The sequence below is a fragment of the Phocoena phocoena genome, chromosome 16 (genome assembly GCF_963924675.1).
Source record: "Phocoena phocoena chromosome 16, mPhoPho1.1, whole genome shotgun sequence".
NCBI classification, from domain to species: Eukaryota; Metazoa; Chordata; class Mammalia; order Artiodactyla; family Phocoenidae; genus Phocoena; species Phocoena phocoena.
This window is the reverse complement of record NC_089234.1, coordinates 26,090,762-26,112,280: the sequence shown is the minus strand read 5'-3', so window position 1 is coordinate 26,112,280 and position 21,519 is coordinate 26,090,762. Positions and strand designations below refer to the sequence as shown.

Genomic DNA, 21,519 nt, shown 5'->3' with positions numbered 1-21,519 from the left:
AGTCAATACGGTCAATGGATGTTCAAAGACGGTAGGAAACATTTACATTTATAATCTATTAAAACTAACGCTACATGGCCGAATGAATCAATCCATTGTAAGACATTTTTTTAAGGTTTTTAAACAATACTTATTTTAGGCTGTGTTGGGTCTTCATTGCGCTTGCGGCGAATGAAGGCTTCCCTTGCGTAGCTGGGGTTCTAGGCGAACAGGCTTCAGTAGTTGTGACGCACGGGCTTAACTACTCCACAGCATGTGAGATTTTCTCGGTCCAGGGCTCGAACCTGTGCCCGCTGCACTAATACGCGGATTCTTAACCACTGCGCCACCTGGGAAGTCTCTGGCAAGTGTATGTTTAAATCCTTCTGAGCAGCGTGTCACCATAACAGTGACAAGCCCTTTGCGCACTTCCCAGTGCTTTCATGGGACCCTAGCACCTCAGAACGATGCCCCAATATCTCTATTTAAACCTGGGTTCCTCCTAACACTAGGGGGAGGCCAAGAGCCTTGGGACACCCCCCGCAACCCTGGGAGAGGGAGGCGGGACCTATTGTCAACTCATGCCTTCCCCACCTGTGACTGGCACAGACACTAGCCAATGGGTGCCGGAATAGGGCAGGCCGGCGCCCCGCCCCCTGAGCGCCCCGCGGCCCCCGAGGCACCCTCTGGCCGTCTCTGCCGCGGCTACGGCCTGGGCGGACGGTGCGCCTTGCGCAGGCGCGAAGCCTAGACCTCGCTGCAGCCCCCCCCATCGCCTCCGGGAGTCGCACCCAGGGAGGTCGCCTGCTGGCGCGTCAGTGCTCTCCCCCTCGTCTGCCCTCCCCGGTCCCCCCAGCACCCTACGCGCCCCGATGGCGGAGTTGCGGCCTAGCGGCGCCCCCGGCCCCACCGCGCCCCCGGCCCCTGGCCCTACAGCCCCTCCGGCCTTCGCCTCGCTCTTCCCCCCGGGACTGCACGCCATCTACGGAGAGTGCCGCCGCCTTTACCCAGACCAGCCGAACCCGCTCCAGGTTACCGCTATCGTCAAGTACTGGTATGCCTTGGGCCTTGGGGAGACGGACAGGGGCGGGCTGAGAAGGGTTAAAGCGCTGGGGCCAAGTCATTTGTGCGGGAATAGGAGGGGGAAGGAGAATGGTTAAAGCACTTGGAAGAAGGGCTTTCTGCTGCGAGGGAAGAAGTTAAGGCTCAAGTTAGGAATGGGGACAAAGGGGTTAAAGAAGCCTGTGGGTAGCGAAGTTAGCGAGGGAGGAGGGGAATGAAGGGTTAATTGGGATTAGGAGAATAGAGTGAATTGGGGGTGTGGGTAGGAGCGGCGGAGGGAACGATAGGAGAGAAGGAACTGTAAACGTGGTGAAAGGAGGGGGCGCCTGTAGGGGGTCATTAGTGGGCGAGGGGAAGCCGGGGTGGGGGGGCGGCGGCTGAAGTGGGATGGGGGAGGCGAGGCGGGGCCTGGGGAGCATCTGAGAAGGCTTTGGAGCCGCGCGGCTGGAGGAGCTCAGAGGGTACGAGACTGCACAGGGTAGTGACGGGTGTGGGTCTGTGGGTTAGGAGGGGAGCAAGTTGTGAGCGTTGTGGTTGTGAAGGGATGAGGAGGAGGTCTCTTTTTGATCCCTTCCCGATGAGCTCAGACATTGATATCAGTGCAGTGCTTTTGCGTTTGAAGTTTGGCGGAGCAATTTTTCCTGATAAACTTTCTGCTTACTCTGCACAGTTCTGTTTCTCCATGCAGAGCTGCTTCTGGCTCTGCAGCTGCTTTGCTTTAGGTCACTGGCTAGAACAGAGGCAGACAGGGTCAGGGAGATCCATGGTTTGGTTCAGAATTGAAGGAGACTGCAGTAAATGATGAAGACCTGGGACTTGGACACGGAGGATCCCGCAGTGAGATGTTAAGAGGAGCTTGGTGGTCCAGAGCTTCCAGATTTAGGCAGCAGTTCCTCAGGGAAGCTGAGGGTAATGCTCAAGTAGCTCTGTTAAGATCAGACCTGTGTACAGATGGGCTGCCCCTGGGGAGGGGATGGTCTTTTCTAGTTTCCCATTTCTTTTGCAACTTGTCTCTTCCTGCCCGCTCTGGGCAAAACGTGTTATAGGGACTCTTCTTCATGGTCTTTCTGGACCAAAAGTTGACTGAGAATTAATTGAATCTGTCCAAAACCACATTCGTGCAGGCACTGTATTAGATGAGCCCCTTCATTGACTCCTGAAATTCTGTTCAAGCAGCTGCTTGGGGTGTGGCCAAAGGAGAGGTACGCTCAAAGGGGGAAGTGATAGAGTGGATGTCTTTGCTGGTTACCTTTCCCTTTAAGAGTGAGTCTTTTTCCTCTGTGACAACCTCTTTCTTCTTCTGGAGATGGCAGAAGATAGGCTGTGTAGGGCTGAGGCCAGCTCCCTGTGTCTATGGGAGGATGTGAAGAGGCTGACAGTGTGAAGGGCCTGGGGAGCAGCCACCTGCTCCTTAGGGAGAGCCATGGGAGCAGCCTGCCTCTGTCTGGTAGCCAGGAGGAGGGGTGGCCAGTGGTACAGTTCTCTCTGGCAGGCACACTGTTCTTTGGTTGAGAGGAGTTTTTCAAGAGAGCTTCTGAGTACAAAGCAGCTCTTGATAACTTAATCACCCATATTTAAATATATTGTACCACTATATTTAAATATGTATAGTGATGGACTCTATTGGGATGTGTCATGAGAAAAAGGGGACCTGCCTTTGCCGTGCTGTTTGTTCAGGCCTCATTTGAGTATAAGGAGAAATCCCTACGCAGACTTGGGCAACAGTTATTATGTCACCCAAGTGGCCATGAAGGATAGAGTTGTGTGTAAAAGGTATTGAACAGGTGCAAAGGACTAAGACTGGTTTGGGAACCCTTTATTTTCCCCCCATCCCCCCAGGAACCTTTCTTTTTTCATCTTGTTGCAAGTTTCTTAACCAGGCCAGGACTTATCTTAAAAGATGGGCCAGCATCTAATGACGAATAAAAAGGATTGCATAGCACTTTGTGGAATTAGAAATGCTTCCTAGATGCAGAATTTTTGAGAGGGAACAGCTCAGTGACTGGTTCTTTCTAAGATTTGGAGGGGGTTGCATAATTAAGATCCTGAAAGTAATTTACTGATAACCTCACAATTGGGATCCCACAGTCCCGCTTCAATTTTCATAGCAGGATGGCTGACTGAGGCTGCCTCAGTTTGGCTGTGGCCCAGGGTACCTTGGGATTCTTTTTCTTGTGACAGAAGGGTGCCTCTTTGACTAGTGGTCCCTAGCCAACCGGGACATCCTGGTTGAAAGCTGAGACATGAGTGATCAGGTTGCTGAAGTAGAACCAGTGCCCTAGGGCCACTTCACTCTGGCAACCTCCCTGTGGAGTGAATGAAGTCAGGTGTTCAAGGACTTAAGTTGAGGGATGATCTGGGTCCTGGGATAACATCTTTTTCTAAGATGTATTTTCCACGTACTCATCAGCTTCCCATCAGGTCTCTGAGTGAGTATAACAGAACACTCTGTGCTTAGAGATGAGGCTGATTTTGTCTGACTCTTGTCATTCTCTGCAGTTGGAGTTTTAAGGTAAAGCCTCTCTCTTTGATGAAATACCCTCTGGGAGACTTGGCCACAAAGAGGGCTGCCGGGAGTGTGGTAGATGGAGCATGGAAGAGTGGATGCAGTTTTGCCACTTGTTGCTGGATGGACCTAGGCTGAAGGATGGGCAGATATGGAGCCTGTAATCATTCCCACCTGTTCCAGGGTTCTGCAGTTATCATGAGGTCCTTGCAGGGGTAGCCGCCCTTTCTTTCCTCTTTTCCCCGACAAACTTTTCTAAATCTAACTGGTTGTGGAATTAGTCAGATGAGTTGGCAAAAGCAGAGTTAAGGAAAGACATGAAGATTTGTCCCTTTTCCTAATCCACTCAGTTGAGATTCTAAGCTATTTGTAGTGACTTTCTTACAAGTCCTATAAATAACTTAGCATTTCCTAGCAGAGAATAAGGATTTCTACAAAGGCAAATAACATCCTGGCAAAAGAGGGTGAAACCAGACCTACTGGTTTTAAATAGTGTTTGAATTGCATGGTACTGGCATGCTTGCTGGGATCACATACATGTAACATGTCTTTTATTTGGTTGTTGACATTCCTTCAGCATATGATCCCAAATGTAAAGTGTAACCCATCCTTGTCCCAGGAGCAGGCAAAGTTTTTGCAGTCTGTGGAACAGTCAGATGTCCGAAGCAGCTCAAGTGCAGTGTTTGTGGGCTAAATGCAGACTTCCTTCTGCTGATGGTTTCCATTTAGTCTTGTTTCTCAAGTCTACCAAGTTTCCCTATCCATTCTGAAGAAAAGCAGGGTTTTTTTTTTAAAGAACACTAATTACTCTACTAAAGGGAACCCTTATTGAATTAAATCCTCAGAGTGAGCTAATGGCTGAATCTCTTCCTCAACTGCCTCTCTGTTGGAATTATGGGGGAAGTCTAATGTGGTTCTCAGAGGCCCCAAATCATTTGATGTTCCAGCTCTACCTTAGAGGCAGCTGTGTCCTGGGATCATCTTCCAGATGCAAGAGCTCATAGGGCTCTCAGCCTGGCTCCTGCTTCATTTCTCTGCAGAGCCGAGCTAGCCTAAGTTTAGCCTTTGTCACTTCCATGATAAAAGACCAGCTTTGGTCTGGGGGGTGCGGGCTGGGGTCTGGAGGCATTGGGTCTGTTTAGAACAAACTGTAATTAACATAGGGCACAATATAGTCTTTCAGGAATTAGCTGTCTAAGAGGCAGGAGTGGAGCTGAGCCTCTGCTTCCAGTAACAATGCCCATTGGGGATGATCAGGATGGTCTTTCAACAGAGGCCAATTGATTGACTGATGCGCTTCTTGCCTTGAAGCTTGGCGTGTTTATAGGCACCATGGAAGAGAGATAATTCCTGCCAATCCCACTTGGGATTGGTAATTTTTTTTTTTTTTTTTTTTTTTTTGCGGTACGCGGGCCTCTCACTGCCGTGGCCTCTCCCGTTGAGGAGTACAGGCTCCAGACGCGCAGGCCCAGCGGTCATGGCTCACAGGCCCAGCCGCTCCGCAGCATGTGGGATCCTCCCAGACCGGGGTACAAACCCGCGTCCCCTGCATCGGCAGGCAGACTCTCAACCACTGCGCCACCAGGGAAGCCCGGGATTGGTAATTTGAAACAGGAGGAAGCCAAAGGGTCAACCAATCAGTCTTTTTTATTTCTTTTTTTTTTTTAATTTTATTTTATTTACTTTTTTATACAGCAGGTTCTTATTAGTTATCCATTTTATACATATTAATAAGTCTGTTTTATTTCTGAAGGAGGTTCTACCTGTTGGAGATAGAAGAAGGGAGCCTCTTGTGCTTATGGAATTGGGCTGCCTCCAGCTGCCCATCCTTTGGTCTTATCCTGGAGAGGTGTGGCCTCCCTTTAGTTATCTTTTACCCCAGGTTCCTCTAGGATGGGGTCTTTAGGTTTGTAAGGTAGAGCCCCTCAACTTCACATTGTCTGCTTTCAGGCTCACACTGACACTCCTGTGTTTTGTCTTTTGCAGGTTGGGTGGTCCAGACCCCTTGGACTATGTTAGCATGTACAGGAATGTGGGGAGCCCTTCGGCCAACATCCCCGAGCACTGGCACTACATCAGCTTTGGCCTGAGTGATCTCTATGGCGACAACAGAGTCCATGAGTGAGTGTGTACACTTGCCCTTCCATCTCCCTGTTCCTTAGCCTTGAGCCTTATTTCTGAGGTTTTCCTGAGCAGGGGTGATAATGTCATAGTCCCTTGAGATTGGCATTTCTCACATGGAACATCTGGGTTTCTGCCTTCTGCCTGTACCTCCTTGTGCCAAGGTGGTCCAGGTCATCACCTGAGCTCTGCTCATCTGGTGCAGGAAAGTGTTGATGAGCAAGAGTTCCAAAACCATTAGCTTTTTCTGATGTTTGAGCTCAAATGACAGGCAGCACAGCTATGACCCAGGTGTTGGGTTGATTCCTCTAGGTCTACTTCCTTTTTTCCCCTCTAGCTTATGAAAAATTTTAAACAAGAAACAACGTTAAAAGAATTTTACAGTGAACACTCATGTACCACTACCTAGATTCTACCATTAACATTTTATTCTACTTGCTTTATCATGACTGTATCCATCTCTATCCCTCTGTCGATCTTACCTACTTCCTTTTAACCTGCAGTTATCTGTGCTCAGATCAGCTGCAGTACATTTTTTTTTTTTGTACATTTATTTATTTCTGTCTGCGTTGGGTCTTCGTTGCTGCGCGTGGGCTTTCTCTAGTTGTAGCAAGCAGGGGCAACTCTTCGTTGTGGTGCGGGAGCTTCTCATTGCAGTGGCTTCTCTTGTTGCGGAGCCTGGGCTCTAGGCGCGTGGGCTTCAGTAGTTGTGGCTCACGGGCTCAGTAGTTGTGGCGCACAGGCTTAGTTGCTCCACTGCATATGGGATCTCCCCGGACCAGGGCTTGAACCCGTGTCCCCTGCATTGGTAGGTGGATTCTTAACCACCGCACCACCAGGGAAGTTCCTGCAGTACATTTTTTTATCCTAGTCTTTCTTCCATTTGCTGCCCTGTAATACTTATAATTCCTACCTGCCTCCCCTACTTCCCTCTATAATCACTGAATTTAAACACATTTTACTATTAAGTTAAACATTGTCAGTTGAAAAAATAGCAACAGTAATAATAAAAGCTAACAGTTAAGCATTGATTATGAGACAGGTACTCTTCTAATCACTTTATATATATATGTATTAACTAATGTTATTTTCACCACAACCCTAAAATACTGGTAGGTACTAATATTTGCCCCATTTTACAGTTGAGGAAAGTGAGACGCAAAGAGATTCTATAATTTGCTTAAGGTCACACAGATGGGAAGTGGTGGAGCCAGGATTCTAACACAGGCAGTCTGGCTCCAGAGTCCATACTCTTTTTTTAAAAAGGCTGCGTTGGGTTTTCATTGCTGGGCGTGGGCTTTTTCTAGTTGCGGTGAGCAGGGGCTACTCTTCGTTGTGGTGTGCAGGCTTCTCATTGTGGTGGCTTTTCTTGTTGAGGAGCACGGGCTCTAGGCACGTGGGCTTCAGTAGTTGTGGCACGCAGGCTCAGTAGTTGTGGCTCGCAGGCTCTAGAGCACAGGCTCAGTAGTTGTGGCACACGGGTTTAGTTGCTCCGCGGCATGTGGGACCTTCCCAGACCAGGAATGTCCCCTCCATTGGCAGGCGGATTCTTAACCACTGCGCAACCAGGGAAGTCCATGATTTCTCTTTCTATTATGTCCTTTCCTGTTTTTTGTTTTGCATACTATCTTTTTTTTGCTTCTTATACCATCTTTTTGGTATCTTGGTGGTGGCTGCTTAGCGTGTGTAGACTGAAAGAGTAGCAGGGCTCTTCCTGCCTTGCCTCAGCATTAAGAGGTTGATTCTGGAGATGATGATGCTATGATGAGGAAGATGATAATAGTCTTTTTTTTTTTTTTTGTCTTTGTTTTAGTTCTTACTATCTTTCATCATCCTGTCAAATGCTTTACAATCTTATCAGGTTCTTTTGTTATCTCTGTTTTATACATGGGGAAACTGAGTCCCTTGAGGGGTTAAATGAATTGTCTAAAGTCTCGCCTGTAGGCTGTAAAAGAGCTAGGATTGAATTGAGCTGTTCAGAGTCCGAGCTCTTAACCACTAGGCTATATCACCGCTCTGATCACAGGCCCAACCCAACTTCCTCTTTTCTCTTGTTAATCTTGGAGGCCCAGGCCCCATCTCCTCACTGATCACGTGTCAGGAGCAATTCCTGGGCCTGCCTTTATAGCCTTCCAAACATATCCATTGCAATGTCAGCCTAAGGCTTTGGGAACAGGGAATTAATCTTGCCTGAATCAAGACCCTGCATTGCATTATTAATAATGGAGGTAGAATAGCAAACAGATGCAGGGAGTAGAGGGACTATGCTGGACTTCAATTTATATATATATATATATATATATATATATATATATATATATATATATATTTTTTTTTTTTTTTTTTTTTTTTTTTTTTGCGGTATGCGGGCCTCTCACTGTTGTGGCCTCTCCCGTTGCGGAGCACAGGCTCTGGACACGCAGGCTCAGCGGCCATGGCTCACAGGCCCAGCCGCTCCGCGGCATGTGGGATCCTCCCAGACTGGGGCACGAACCTGTGTCCCCTGCATCAGCAGGCAGACTCTCAACCACTGCGCCACCAGGGAAGCCCCAATTTATATTTTTAATAAGAACCTGCAGAGGATATTTAGTGCAGCTAGCCTGTACCTTTTTGTTGACAAGATTTATTCCAGTTAAAAGAATACTGTTTTCTATGTGGCCTAAAGATTCTTACAGTCTACCTGCTTATGAGGTATGAGTCTAAGGCCCAAATGACATGAAGAACATAATTGAGGAAGTCCCATATTTCAGAAAGGGCAACCTCTGAATTTGAAAAAGGGCCTTTCTTTGTTTAGCAGTACCCTCATATATGTGTGTCATTTCTATGTGATAAAACACTTTGATATTCAGATGTCATTCATGACAATAGTGAGACCTCCATTTGGGCTTTCACCCCACACTCGAGCCTAGTGTTTTCTGGTATTAAAACCTGCCACTAGAAGGATGTGGAAGGAATGTTCTTGGATATTTACCCAGTTCTGGTCTATGTTGCAGAAGTCAAAAGTACCTTTGTAATTGGCCTTGTGCTGGTGTGACTGGTCTCTTCTCGATCCTGGTAAGTTTCTTGAAGAAAAGTTTGCTTTTCCAAACATTTCATGTGGTGAGCCCTCTTTAAAACTGATTCATTGATTCTCATATAATTTAGGGCTTGAAACTGAGGTCAGAAAGATGAGTGTTCTATCACCCAGCTTAAGTGCTAAGAGGTGTTGAATTGGAATTATGGCAAATGACTCTCTGGCAACATTCTTTTTACACTGCCTTTGACATCTCATTCAGTGAAGAAAAAGGGCAGAAGCCTTGGTTCATTTATTCAGCATTTGTCAAGTGCTGAAGTCCTATTTTGTACCGGACACAGAGCACCATAATAGATGTCTTGGGGATAAGATGCCAAGACAAAATTCCTGTCTTAAGGAGCACATGTTGTAGAGGGAGGATAAATATAAAGAGATAGTTACAGTACTGGGTAAATAAATGCTACAATCCATGATGTAGAACATGTTCTGGGAGCACAGTGGAGTGAGTGACTTATAGTCAGGCTGCTGGATTGGAGGAAGCTCCAGGGAGGAAGTGAAGTTTGAGAGGAACCTTGTAGGAAGGGGCTGGGGTGAGATCTGCAGTCTGACACCTCTAGGGCACAAACATTCACTTTTGGAAAGGAGAGGAGATTTCAAAATCTTCTAGCACAGTATTTCCAAAATTTTTAGTGCTGCCTTCATAACCTTTGCCACCTGTAGTATATTATCTACTTTATGTTTTCTTTAAATTAACCTCCCCTGATATAAATATATTTTTTAAAGTTAAATCAGGGCTTCCCTGGTGGCGAGGTGGTTGAGAGTCCGCCTGCCGATGCAAGGGACACAGGTTCGTGCCCCGGTCCGGGACGATCCCACATGCCGCGGAGCGGCTGGGCCCATGAGCCATGGCCGCTGAGCCTGCGCATCCGGAGCCTGTGCTCCGCAATAGGAGAGGCCACAACAGTGAGAGGCCCGCGTACCGCAAAAAAAAAAAAAGTTAAATCACTACCATATATGGAAACCAGTATCACTTGCTATAATTTAAAGGTAGTTATGGAAGTAAACACAGCGATAACAAAGCAATATTATTAAATTCTAGCTTAATACAGTGGCCTGTCACAGAAGATTCTGAGCCAGCTTTCTCTTTGTTCAAGAGATTAGTAAGTATGAGCGAGGTACTAAAAAAGACATGCTAACACCAAATAGAACCTGGCCCTAGCTATGATTTAAAAAATTGAAAGACAGTTGAGAAGGGAATTTTTTTAAAAGTATGATTCAGTATTATTTCTTGTCACAGACAAATGGGAAACACTGATCTGGTCCATCTCCCTTAAATTGTGCAGATTAGAAAATACAGTAGCCTGCCAAAGGCCATACAGCAAGCTAATGAGAGCAGCAGGGTCTCCTAGCATCTGAAATGTTCTATGCTAGATAAACAACAAGGTCCTACTGTATAGCACAGGGAACTATATTCAATATCCTGTAATAAACCATCGTGGAAAAGAATATGAAAAAAGAACGTATATATATAAAACTGAATCACTTTGCTGTATACCAGAAACTAACACAACAATGTAAGTCAACTATACTTCAATTTTTAAAAAGTGTAAAAAATAAAAATAAAATGTTCTATGCTTTCTTTCAATGTACAGGGCATTGTTCGTCTTTAAGGTAATAATTTAAGCAAACTTTTTCTTTTTAGTTTCTTTTTAGTTTTTTTTATTTGCGATACGTGGGCCTCTCACTGCTGTGGCCTCTCCCATTGTGGAGCACAGGCTCCAGAGGCGCAGGCTCAGCGGCCATGGCTCACGGGCCCAGCCGCTCCGCGGTATGTGGAATCTTCCTGGACCGGGGCACGAACCCGTGTCCCCTGCATCGGCAGGCGGACTCTCAACCAGTGCGCCACCAGGGAAGCCCTCTTTTTAGTTTTTACTATATTGCAGGTTAGTGCTAAGTTCTTTTTTTTTTTTTAATGTCTTTGTTGGAGTATAATTGCTTTACAATGTTGTGTTAGTTTCTGCTGTATAACAAAGTGAATCAGCTATACATATACATATATCCCCATTTTTCCTCCCTCTTGTGTCTCCTTCCCACCCTCTCTATCCCATCCCTCTAGGTGGTCACAAACCACCGAGCTGATCTCCCTGTGCTATGCGGCTGCTTCCCACTAGCTATCTATTTTACATTTGGTAGTGTGTATATGTCCATACCACTTTCTCACTTCATCCCACCTTACCCTTCCCCCTCCCTGTGTCCTTAAGTCCATTCTCTACATCTGCGTCTTTATTCCTGTCCTGAGTACTAAGTTCTTTATATAAAATTATCACTTTATATTATCCTCATAGTAATTCTATGACATAAGGAATTCTTATTACCTCTTGCTCATAGATACAGAAATTTAGGCTTAGAGAACTTACTGCACAGGTGGTAAATTGACAGTCAGTTCTAGCAACCCCAAAGCCTATATTCTTAGCTACTGTTCTGTATTGCCTTTCCATTTTAATCAGTCAACAGCATTTATTAAATGCCTACTGTGTACTTCTTCCCATTAAGATCTTTATCCTCACAGCTTGTTGAGGACAGGGACAGGCAGAAGCCTGGGAGTCCCCTGCATTTCTTCTTGCTCCTGGCAGGCTTGTTTCAGTGAGCAGAAGGGGAGCAGCCCCACCCTGGTAGCCCGGAGAGGGGAGAAGAGTAAGATAACTGGATGAGCCCTGGTTTGGCCAGTTCCATCCAAGTTCTTTCCCTATTCACAGTCACTAAAGGAAATAGGGCAAGAGAGCACTTGTTTGGATTAAAGGTTCTTAAGAGGCTGTTTCTAAAGTTGGAGAGATGGAACAAGTTGCAGTTCGGGGCAGCCACACGGGAGATCAACGTGCTTTTCTAGGAGCCCTAAGCCCACAGCCAACTGACTTCAGCAGCAGAGACTGTCCTGGTGCTCTTCCCCCCAGCTTGGGAGGTGTGAGACAGCTGAGCTTCAGTTGCCAAGTGCTTGTCGGAAGACTGCAGCTCTGGCCCTTCCCTTTGTGGCCAGGCAGCTGTGCACTGGAATGTGCAGATTTGCAGAGCCATGGAAGAGGGGGGCTTCAGCACCACTCTCCATGAGGATTTCTGGCTGTCCCCGGTCCTGCCAGCAGACCTGGCTAGACCCAGACTACAGGGGGCCTAACCAAGGCACAGGAGGCTGGCTAGTTGCAGAGTGTGTTTGTGATCTCCGGCAGACTTCCCTGGTGGGATTCCACTGCGCAGGTCATCCGCTGTATGCACCGGGCTGGTTCCAAAGACAGCCTTTGTGTGGTGTTGGCCTGCAGGCTGGCAGCTCCACAGGGTAGAGCCCACACCTCAGCTCTACCTCCATGGTCGATCTGGGCTCTGCCCCACAAACGCTGGCCTCTTGGCAGGTATGTCCACGGAGTGTAGAGTAGTTCTTGCTCTCTTGGGGCCTGGAACTGCTGCTGACTGGCTTCCCGTGGCTGCCTCTGCTGGGCTGGTGGATAACCTCTTTTTCCCTTTGGGTTTCTCCCATCTGGGCTCTGCACTAAATGAGTTATTTATTAAAACACTGGATACAGATTAACTTTTCCACTTGTTGTTTTGTGTGGCCCCTGCAGTTGGGAAATGCTAATTTGCCTTCCTCAAAGCTTGGTTGGCAGGAACTTTTTAACATGCCATTTCATTCCCTGGGGTTTCCAGTGGAGATTCTGCCTTTGCCATAACATACCTGCCCAGGAGTGTGGTCTCTCCTCTATTTGGCCTTTGCTTTCTTTCCAAAGCTCTCTGGAGACTGACAAGTGGAATTCCTCTCTAAGCCACCCACAGATGGCAGGTCCCAGCCCTCCCCCTAGCTGGGCACAGCAGGCCGAGGAAGAGCTTTGTAGGTTCACTGGAAGGCAGGCCTCCCTGAAGCCTTTGGTCCCTCCCTCTGTCTTTCATCTCAGAGGGTTTAGTTTCAGGATGATTGTGTGAATTGGTGGTGCTCTCTGCTAAGGACAGGGGGCCTGGCCTACCTAGAAAGAGTGGGGCACCCTTGGTCTTGGCCTGGGGTGGGAATAAGGGCCAGCAGTGGGGATAGAGCTCTCCCTGAGGCTGAAACCACCACTCTGGGCTGGATTTCAGGCCCCAAATCTCTGAATTTTGAAATGTTGAGAATTCCTTTTCTTTTGTAACCACAGGAAGACCTGAGGCATTGTGGGGTTCCTAGCAGATCTGTGTGGGTGTGTGGCCTCATCCTTTGTAAAGCATTTCATTTGCAGCATGGATTCTCTCTTCCTTCATGGTGTAGAGATGCTAAATTCTCCGATTGAAGGAGTCCTTCAGCAGTAAGGGGGCAGTTGGGAGGAGATTCCTTGAGCTGGCCCAGTCAAACTGGCTTAAAAGTCCGAGAGGCCTGGTTATTCAGGAGTGACTGCCAGGCTGTCAGCATTGGGAGAGTTCTTCCTCTTCCTGCAGAGAGAGGCAGCAACTTGGAAGCCTTTATGGGTTTGATGTGATCAGATCTCTCAGCCCCAGATCTGCCAGCCCACCCTTTTAGACTCCCATCTTCCACGCCGCAGCTTTTCCCATGCATGCTGGTCCTCACACCTGCCGTGTCCTGGGTCTGGGTTTGCCAGCATCTCCTTTGCCCAGCATTCTGACTCAGAGGTCCTGACTCAGGACTTTGGCCTTTGGCTCCTAAATTCATTCCTCTGTCCTGCCCTTGAGGTCTCCCAGTCAACTACGTTTCCTGTTTCAGTAGCTCCGTTCTGATGTCTGGTCCTAAGAAGTGTGTGGAGAGGTCTTGTCCTCTCTGACCTGAGCCCCACGGGAACGGTCTCCTCACCCCTGCACATACTTTCGAAGCTCGCTGACCTGCTGCCGAGCTCTCCACAGAGCACCAGGCTGCGCGGCAACCCCGCCAGCAGAGATATATTGAGTCCCATTACAGGCAGAACACTGGAGAAGGTGATGTGTTTGGGTGGGGGACAATGAGAAGTCATACCAAGCTTCTGTCCTTGAAAAAACCCAAGATCTGCTTGATAAGAGATGGCAGAGTCCCTGGGAAAGAAGGCGACAGTGAGGATTGGGGCTGGAAGCAACTTAAGGCTTTGCCTGACTTCTGTGACTTTGTGGCTGTCTCCCCTCACCCTGTGGTCCTCAGTGCTTCATTAAAACATGTAATAATAATTGCAGACTACTTGTAGCTCTTACTGTGTGCAAGGCACTATGCTAAGTGTTTTATATAAATTCATTTCATCCTTACAACAGCTCCATGGGGTAGATATTATTAATCTTATTTTACAAGGAAACTGAGGCACAGAGATGTTAAGGAAATAATCACCCAGCCAGGGAATGCTGGAGCTGGGCTATCAACCTGGGCAGTCTGGCTCCAACAGTCCTCATCCTTCCCTTTCTCTACCTGTGTGGGCGTGTGGAGGAAGGTCCCCCCTTGGACCTCTATTACTATCGTGCGCCTCAGTTCAAAGGTATCTTGGATTAATGGAGTGTGAATAGTTAAGCAGGAAGAGCTTTGTAGGGGAAATGTTGAGCTGGGTGTTGAAGCAACTTTGTAGAGAAGAAAGAGTTCTGTCGGGTAATGGCAAGAGGGTAGGTGATAGGATCCTGTGTCAAATTCAAGTCAAGGCTTCTGCAGCCTTACTGTGGTCATTTTTAGTAAGTTGCCAGGAAAGTCTGCTCTTAAGAGCACAAAGGTGATGCTTCTGGCTTGGATGTCAAGTTCACATGGTCATGCTTCCTGTGTGGTCAAGGATGTGCCCAGCATTCCCACAACCCAGAGCATATGTTGCCCAGAATGTGTGGACTATCTGATCATTCTCTCTGGGGAGGAGGTATAGAAATGACGAACACTTCAAAGCTGGGAGTACCCGTACCTTCTAGCTGAGGTGTCTGTAGGGCCAACATGGGAAGGATTTTTATTCTGAAATAAAGTTGTCTTGTCATCCTGCAGAGTGACATAACCAGCAGAGGATATATTTTTCCTCTGTTCTTATATCGATGCAGACTGTCACATCATTTTTAAAAACATTTTAATTCCTGTATAGTAGGTCCCCTACATATGAACGAGTTCCACTCTGAGAGCACATTCATAAGTCCAATTTGTTTTTAAGTCCAACAAAGTTAGCCTAGGTACCAAACTTTTACAGATAACACCAGACACGTGAACTAACTTACGTGATCAGACATGCAAACGCACGTTCGCATCTTAGGAAGTTCACAACTTGAAGGTTCGTATGTAGGGGACTTACTGTAATGGTTTTTTAAAATTAATAGGCTTTATATTTTAGGTTTATAGAAAATTGAACAGACAGCCCAAAGAGTTCTCATTACCCTTTCTCTCCTCTGCTTATAGTTTCCCTTGTTACTAATTCCCTTGCATTAGTGGTATATTAGTTACAATTGATGATCCAGTATGGTACATTATTACTAGCTAATGCCTTCTAGTTTACATTATGGTTCACTCCTTTTTTTTTTTTTTGTGGTACGCGGGCCTCTCACTGTTGTGGCCTCTCCCGTTGCGGAGCACAGGCTCCAGATGCGCAGGATCAGTGGCCATGGCTCACGGGCCCAGCCGCTCTGCGGCATGTGGGATCTTCCTAGACCAGGGCACGAACCCGTGTCCTCTGCATCGGCAGGCGGACTCTCAACCACTGCGCCACCAGGGAAGCCCTATGGTTCACTCTTTTTGTTACATAGTTCTGTGTGTTTTGACAAATACATGTCCTGTATCCACCATTAGAGTATTATACAGAATAGTTTCACTGCCCTAAAAATGCCCTGTGCTTTTTCTTCTTTCTTCCCTCCTCCCAGACCCCTGGCAACCACTGATTGTTTTACTGTCTCTTTAGTTTTGCCTTTTCTGAAATGTCATGTAGTTGGAATCATACAGTATATAGCCTTTTCAGGTTGACTTCTTTCACTAAGCAATATGCATTTAAGGTTCCTCTATGTCTTTTTGTGGCTTGATAGCTTATTCCTTTTATCACTGAACAATATTCCATTGTGTGTATATACCATAGTTTATCCATTCACTTATTGAAGGATATCTTGATTGCTTCCAGTTTTTGGCGATTTTGAATAAAGCTGCCATAAACATTCATATGTGGGTTTTCTGTGGACATAAGTTTTCAACTCATTTGGGTAAAATTGCTGGATCACATGGTAAGACTATGTTTAGCTTTGTAAGAAACTACCAAACTGTCTTCCAAAGTGGCTGTACCATTTTGCATTCCCATCAGCAATGAATAAGAATTTCTCTTATTCTGTGTCCTCACCAGCATTTGGTATTGTCAGTTTTTTGGATTTTAGCCATTCTGACGCGTGGAGTGATATCTCATTGTTGTAGCAATTTGCGATTCCCCAGTGACACATGATGTTGAGCATCTTTTCATATGCTTATCTGACATCTGTACCTCTTCTCCAGTGATATATCTTTGTTTTTGTTCTTCACCTCCTCCCCCTCCCCATTCTACCCCCCGAACACAAAACCCCTTTTCTTACATCATGGGTTCAGACAGTGTTTTCTGGCATATTTTCCTTTTGGTCACTTCTCAAGCCATTAAGTGAGTTAGTTCCCCTGTGTAGGTACTGGGTCCACATCTGAATCCCTCCATCACGGTGGGTTTTAACTGGGGTTGGCCCGTGTGTTCTGTACCTTCTTTTCCCTAGTGATGGTGTCTTTCATAAAGTCTGTAGCTGGTACTGGGTAGGCTGGTAGCCTACAACTTCAATCCCAAGGTTCAAGATTGATATGTCCTCCAGTACAGACACTACAAAGACTGGTGTGCAAACTTGTCCAACAGCAGACCCTGGCAAGCTTAATCTTGTCTTAGATGAGAAATGAGTACATCAGGCTCCTTAAGGCCCCAGCCAGACCTCAAACTCTCTGTTTTAGCTGAGCCAGCATCAAGAAGACTCTTTAAAGTCCAAAACTTTGCTGGCCTGTACTTTTCCTGTTCCATCCATTATTGTTGTCACTTTTTAGTTATAAATTTGCGTTTTTTCATTTACAAAGACAGACAGTTGAACCATTTTACCAAAAATGTTGGAAATTTGAGAAGGAAGAAAAAAAATCATCCATAATCCTATCACCTTTTGTTTGTGATCCTACGTCTGTCCTCATGATGATTTCTGTAAACAGTTCATTGTGAGTGATGCTGTGCCCGGTGTATGCAGGGCTTCTGTCTTATGTGAGTTTCTCAGTTTGAGACTAACATCTTCCAAGGCTTCCCTAGTACTTGGCTCATGCTATTTTCTAAATTCATCTGGCCCACGGCTGCTAGGATTTCCAAATTCTGAAAACAGCACTTTTGCTTGGGATGATGGCTCCTACCCATTGTCATGTTGCATTAACTACATCCGTTTCTTTTGCTGCTTGACTTCTCACAGAAGTGAAGAGCGGTTGAGGTAGTATACGTACCAACTGTGCTGGCCACCCACCTCTCAGTTAATACCTCCATCCTTTTAATGCAAAGCACCGTGCATGGTGGTGGTAGTCCTGAGAGTGTGTGTTGTTCCTGTTGTTGTTTGCCCCTTAGAAAGTTGATCAGTGATTAGATTTGGTGATCACTGTCACCTGGAAATTAATACCACAAGCCTCCTTGTCTCTCCCTTTCTTGGGTGTGTGGATACAGAAGACTGAGACTGGGCTTACAGAGTGCCCCAGGTTCCTGGTACCCAAGTTATACAGAAGGTTCACAGGTATAAGCACAATTGCCAAGAGATAGGTAAGATCCTTCTCAGGTAATTGCCTGAAATAAATGAGCTACCATTTAGGACTTTTGAGGCTTTCTGCCATACATAGGAATCGATAATATAATAATACTGTCTGTTTGCAGCAGGATCTGATCAGTGGATCTAGGAGAAAGGATGGCCTGCTGTCCTTTCCTGGCATTGGGTCTACCAGGTGATGGGTGGGTACACTTGGTTCCCATCCAGCGTTAATCACTGGCCTGTCTTCTTCATTTGGAGGGTCAGCCATTCACTCATTACAGGGATAGTCGTTATTGGGGTAGTTCTGGGTATGAGGTATGTAGTAATGAAAAGCATACTCCTGGTCTGGTCTGGTCTTCATGGAGCCTCCAGTCTTTTGGCTGAAGTGTCCTTGAGCAGGGAAACAGTGCAGAGAGGTGGGCTGGTTACTGCCTCAGAACCTTAGGTATCACACGGAACCTCCCTGCCTCCTTTTCTGCAGTCTGTCCCTTGAGGCCTAGTGGGGGGGCTCTTTGCGAGCAGGAGTCCTGAGGCTCAGAAATGAGGCCAGGCCTATGTTTGGGGTTGGGCCATTTCCCCATTTGTAAGTGAGAACATGGGTTCATAGCAGCTGCTCAGAGGGATGTGGTTCAGTGGACTCCAGGCCCTTAACTAGCAGGTTAGTATAAGCTGGTGGCCTTCAGAGGTCCTTTACCTTCCTACTCCCTCCCGTGTTACTGAGGCCTCTTGAGTCCCCGTCATAGAACCAGCTTTGCCATAATAAGGCCAGTCAAGATGTTTTTGTTTCTCAAGTGCTGACCTCCATGTGATGCCTGGAGGTGCTTGGAGCCTTGCCTCTGACCAGCAGTTTCCCTTACTCTGATCTCAGGCCTTTCAGCATGAGGTTAGGAGCTCAGGAGCCATGCCTGTGGGGAGGGGTAACTACTAGAGAATGGGGCCTGGCCCAGGCTGCCGGTCCCAGGGGATCAAGCTGGCTGGCTGTACTTTCTGCCTGTGATGGATCTGACTCCTAAATGCTTCTGAAAAGCTTGATTGGTTAGAGGACAAAGCAGTGAAATCTGACAGACAACACCATGGCTTACCCTAACCCCTTCGTCTTCCCGTTCTAGCTTTTTCAATATATCGGATTGCAGACATGGTGGATTCCCGCCCTCCTGGAGCCAGTCTGGCAATTTTTCATTCCCGTAGCCAGGGGTTTTGCACAGAGAAAAGGCCCAGAAGGAAGGCAGTAGATGAGCAGGGAGCCTTTGGGGTTCGAGCTTTACAGGAGCATTGCTGATGTGGATCCCTTAGTTCTATGCCAGCTCTGTGGCTGGGGGCAGTGTCCACACCGTGTCCCTCCTCTGCCATCCAGTGGCCTCCAGTCTCACTTTAGTAATAGCCAAAGGCCATTGCTGCCAAGATTCTTTGATCCACCTCATCCCCTGCTGCTCTCCTTCCTCACTGTGCTCCACCCACTCTAGTCTGCTGCTGTTCCTCCAAAGTGCCAGGCAGTCTCCTGCCTCAGGGCCTTTGCACCTGCTCTCCCCATGTCTAGAAAGCTCTATTCTCAGATAGCTTCATGCCTTACTCCCTCACCTCCTTAGGTCTTTCCTCAAATATCACCTTTTAGTGAGACCTTACCCGACCTCCTTATTTAGAATGGGAACCCTGAACCCCCCTCCATGAAGCAGTATCACCTGCTTAATTTTTCTTTAAAGCACTTATGACCGTTTACCTTATTTTACTTAGTTGGCTTGTTTGTCGTCTTGTCTGCCCTCCTTCCCACTAGAATGTAAGCTCCCTTAGGGAAAGGATGTATACCAGCTTTATGCATTGTTTCCCCGGTGCATCAACAAATATTTGTTGAAGGAATGAATAAATGAAAAACTAAAAAAACCTTGCTTTGGGATTTCTCTGGCTGTTGGGAAAGCATTCTCACAGCAGAGGCAAAGAATTTTTCTGGTCCAGCACCAAGTCTGAGCGTTTAGCTCACTCGGGGATTTCTTCAGTTTGGACCCATGTACTTGTAATAGGGTTGCTACTCCATGGGCATTTTCATAGGAGTCAGAGCCTTTCTCTGGGAGGAGGTGTGTGATTTTGTTAAAAAGGTCGGAAGCTTGCTTTATCGGGGTGGGGGAGAACCCCCAGCACCTAGCACGGTGCTTGGTATGTGGTAATCCCTTAATTGATTTCCTGAAGTGTGTTTAGTGCACGTTACCTTTTAAATGCTGGGGCTGTCATGGGAGCAAGACAGGCAAGATTTCTGTTTTCATGGATTTTACATTTTAATAGGAAGAACATGTAAAAATAAGTACAGTTTTAGATAGCGCAGGTGCCGTGTTGAAAATAAAGCAGGGAGGATATGCTGCAGATACCCAGGGAGAAGTAGGGGTTGAGGTGGGTGGAGAGGTTGCGTTTAGCAGGTAATCAGTGACGGCTTTTCCTTGAAGACACATTTGCACTGAGACTTCAGTGACAAAGTGACAGCCACGGCTGTCATGTCTTGCAACTCTAGGGGCACCGTTCATATTATTCAGTGCAATTTGTGCTCCCTGGAGTCGTACAATGCTCTGGTCACCCAACCCTGTGAAGATTGTAGGCAGTGAAAATTGTTAGTTCAGAGGCCCTGAGGTAGGAAGGACCTTGAGGTGTTCAAGGAACAGAAAGAAGGCCAATATGCTTGGGGCTTGGTAAGAAGAGGACAGTGGAGCAAGACGAGGTTGGAGAGTTTGAAGACAATACAAAGAATGTGACATTCAACAGATTATCTGTTATCTGTTGACTGATGAGGGAAACAAAGGGATGATATTATGGGGGCAGGAGTGGGGTTTTAGGAAACTTTTCTGGTAATTTGGGAACTCAGCACTTGTCTGAAGGCAAGAGAACAGAGTTGAGTGATGGTTTTATTTCCCTAAAAAGAAAACAGCAAAGTGGCTCAAAGGAAATACTATTAAGATATTTGAGTCTAACTTGGGCAGTGACTAAGAGGAAAGCTCACTGCTTTTTTTTTTTTTTTTTTTTTGTGGTACGCGGGCCTCTCACTGTTGTGGCCTCTCCCGTTGCGGAACACAGACTCCGGACGCGCAGGCTCAGCGGCCATGGCTCACGGGCCCAGCCGCTCCGCGGCATGTGGGATCTTCCCAGACCGGGGCATGAACCCGCGTCCCCTGCATCGGCAGGCGGACTCTCAACCACTGCGCCACCAGGGAAGCCCAAGCTCATTGCTTTTTAATACTGTCTTATCTTGTTTGTCATTGAACATATCAGCCTAATTCTCTCTTTGGACAGAAATGGGAATATTATTATCATTTAGCATTTGCTCAGCTGTGACATGATGTGCCCATGTACAGAACACAATAAGTACAATCCTTGCTCTTGGGGAGCTGAGATGCTGAAAAAGATTTGTTTCTTCCCATTACCCTCTTTCAGGTGTCTCGATCTGGGGTGGCCGACTTCCCAGAGTCCTGGAGGCTGTGGGTGGACAGAAAGTCCTTGGGCAGAACGCCCGGGCTCTTGGGTCTGTAAGAAGCCCCCAGGCTGTACACCTGTGTGCAGACAGCACCTCGCTTCCCAAATCAGACTGTGATCTTGCCGCCATTGGCCTAGCCTGTCTTTTTTTTTTTTTTTTTTAAAAGATCTTTATATAGATGCTGCTTTAGCCCAAAGCCAAGAGTGGGGGCTGTCATAGTGATGCCAAGAAACTCAAGACCAGGCTCTTCCTTGGCCCAGAATTCCTATAGAGCACGGGGCAGGCTTGGAATCCCTCTGGGGACTGACCTTTGGGTTCTTTGGTGGTGGATGGGAGTAGAGGAAAGAAGGTACAGTCGGTCTCCAGTAGGGTGGGGTGATCAGCTTCCACCATTCTGCAGAGAAAGCGTCTGAGGCTCTTAGCTTGGTGCTTTTCTTAGATTCAGTTCTCAGTCTGGGAAGCTCTTTGCTCACTGAAAGCCCAGGATAGAGTTAAGCCATCCTAAGTGTTGGGAGCCAGGTAGTTTGTTTAGCTGGGTTCTCAGCTAAATCAGTCCTGGGAGCTACTGTTTTTAAACTTGAGGAATGCTGTGGGAACATGGTACTTGGCTCCCAGCAAGGGATCTCAGGAAACATCTACTTGGGTAGGCAAATGCATTCCACGAGTCTGGTTGTAGTAGAA

The 21,519-nt window shown here is 47.0% G+C and overlaps 1 protein-coding gene across 2 annotated transcripts in view; it reads left to right on the top strand.

The window, feature by feature from the left end:
• The first annotated feature begins 741 nt into the window (after positions 1–741).
• SUFU (SUFU negative regulator of hedgehog signaling) overlaps positions 742–21,519 on the top strand; it is a 109,098-nt gene continuing 88,320 nt past the window's right edge. Inside the window, exons 1-2 of one of the 2 annotated variants that reach the window (XM_065894248.1) lie at positions 742–1,033; positions 5,534–5,668. In XM_065894248.1, the coding sequence (XP_065750320.1) occupies positions 852–1,033; positions 5,534–5,668 (317 nt within the window). In that variant the 5' untranslated portion in view covers positions 742–851. The remainder of the gene's footprint in view (positions 1,034–5,533; positions 5,669–21,519) is intronic. The other variant, XM_065894249.1, reaches the window with a different exon arrangement.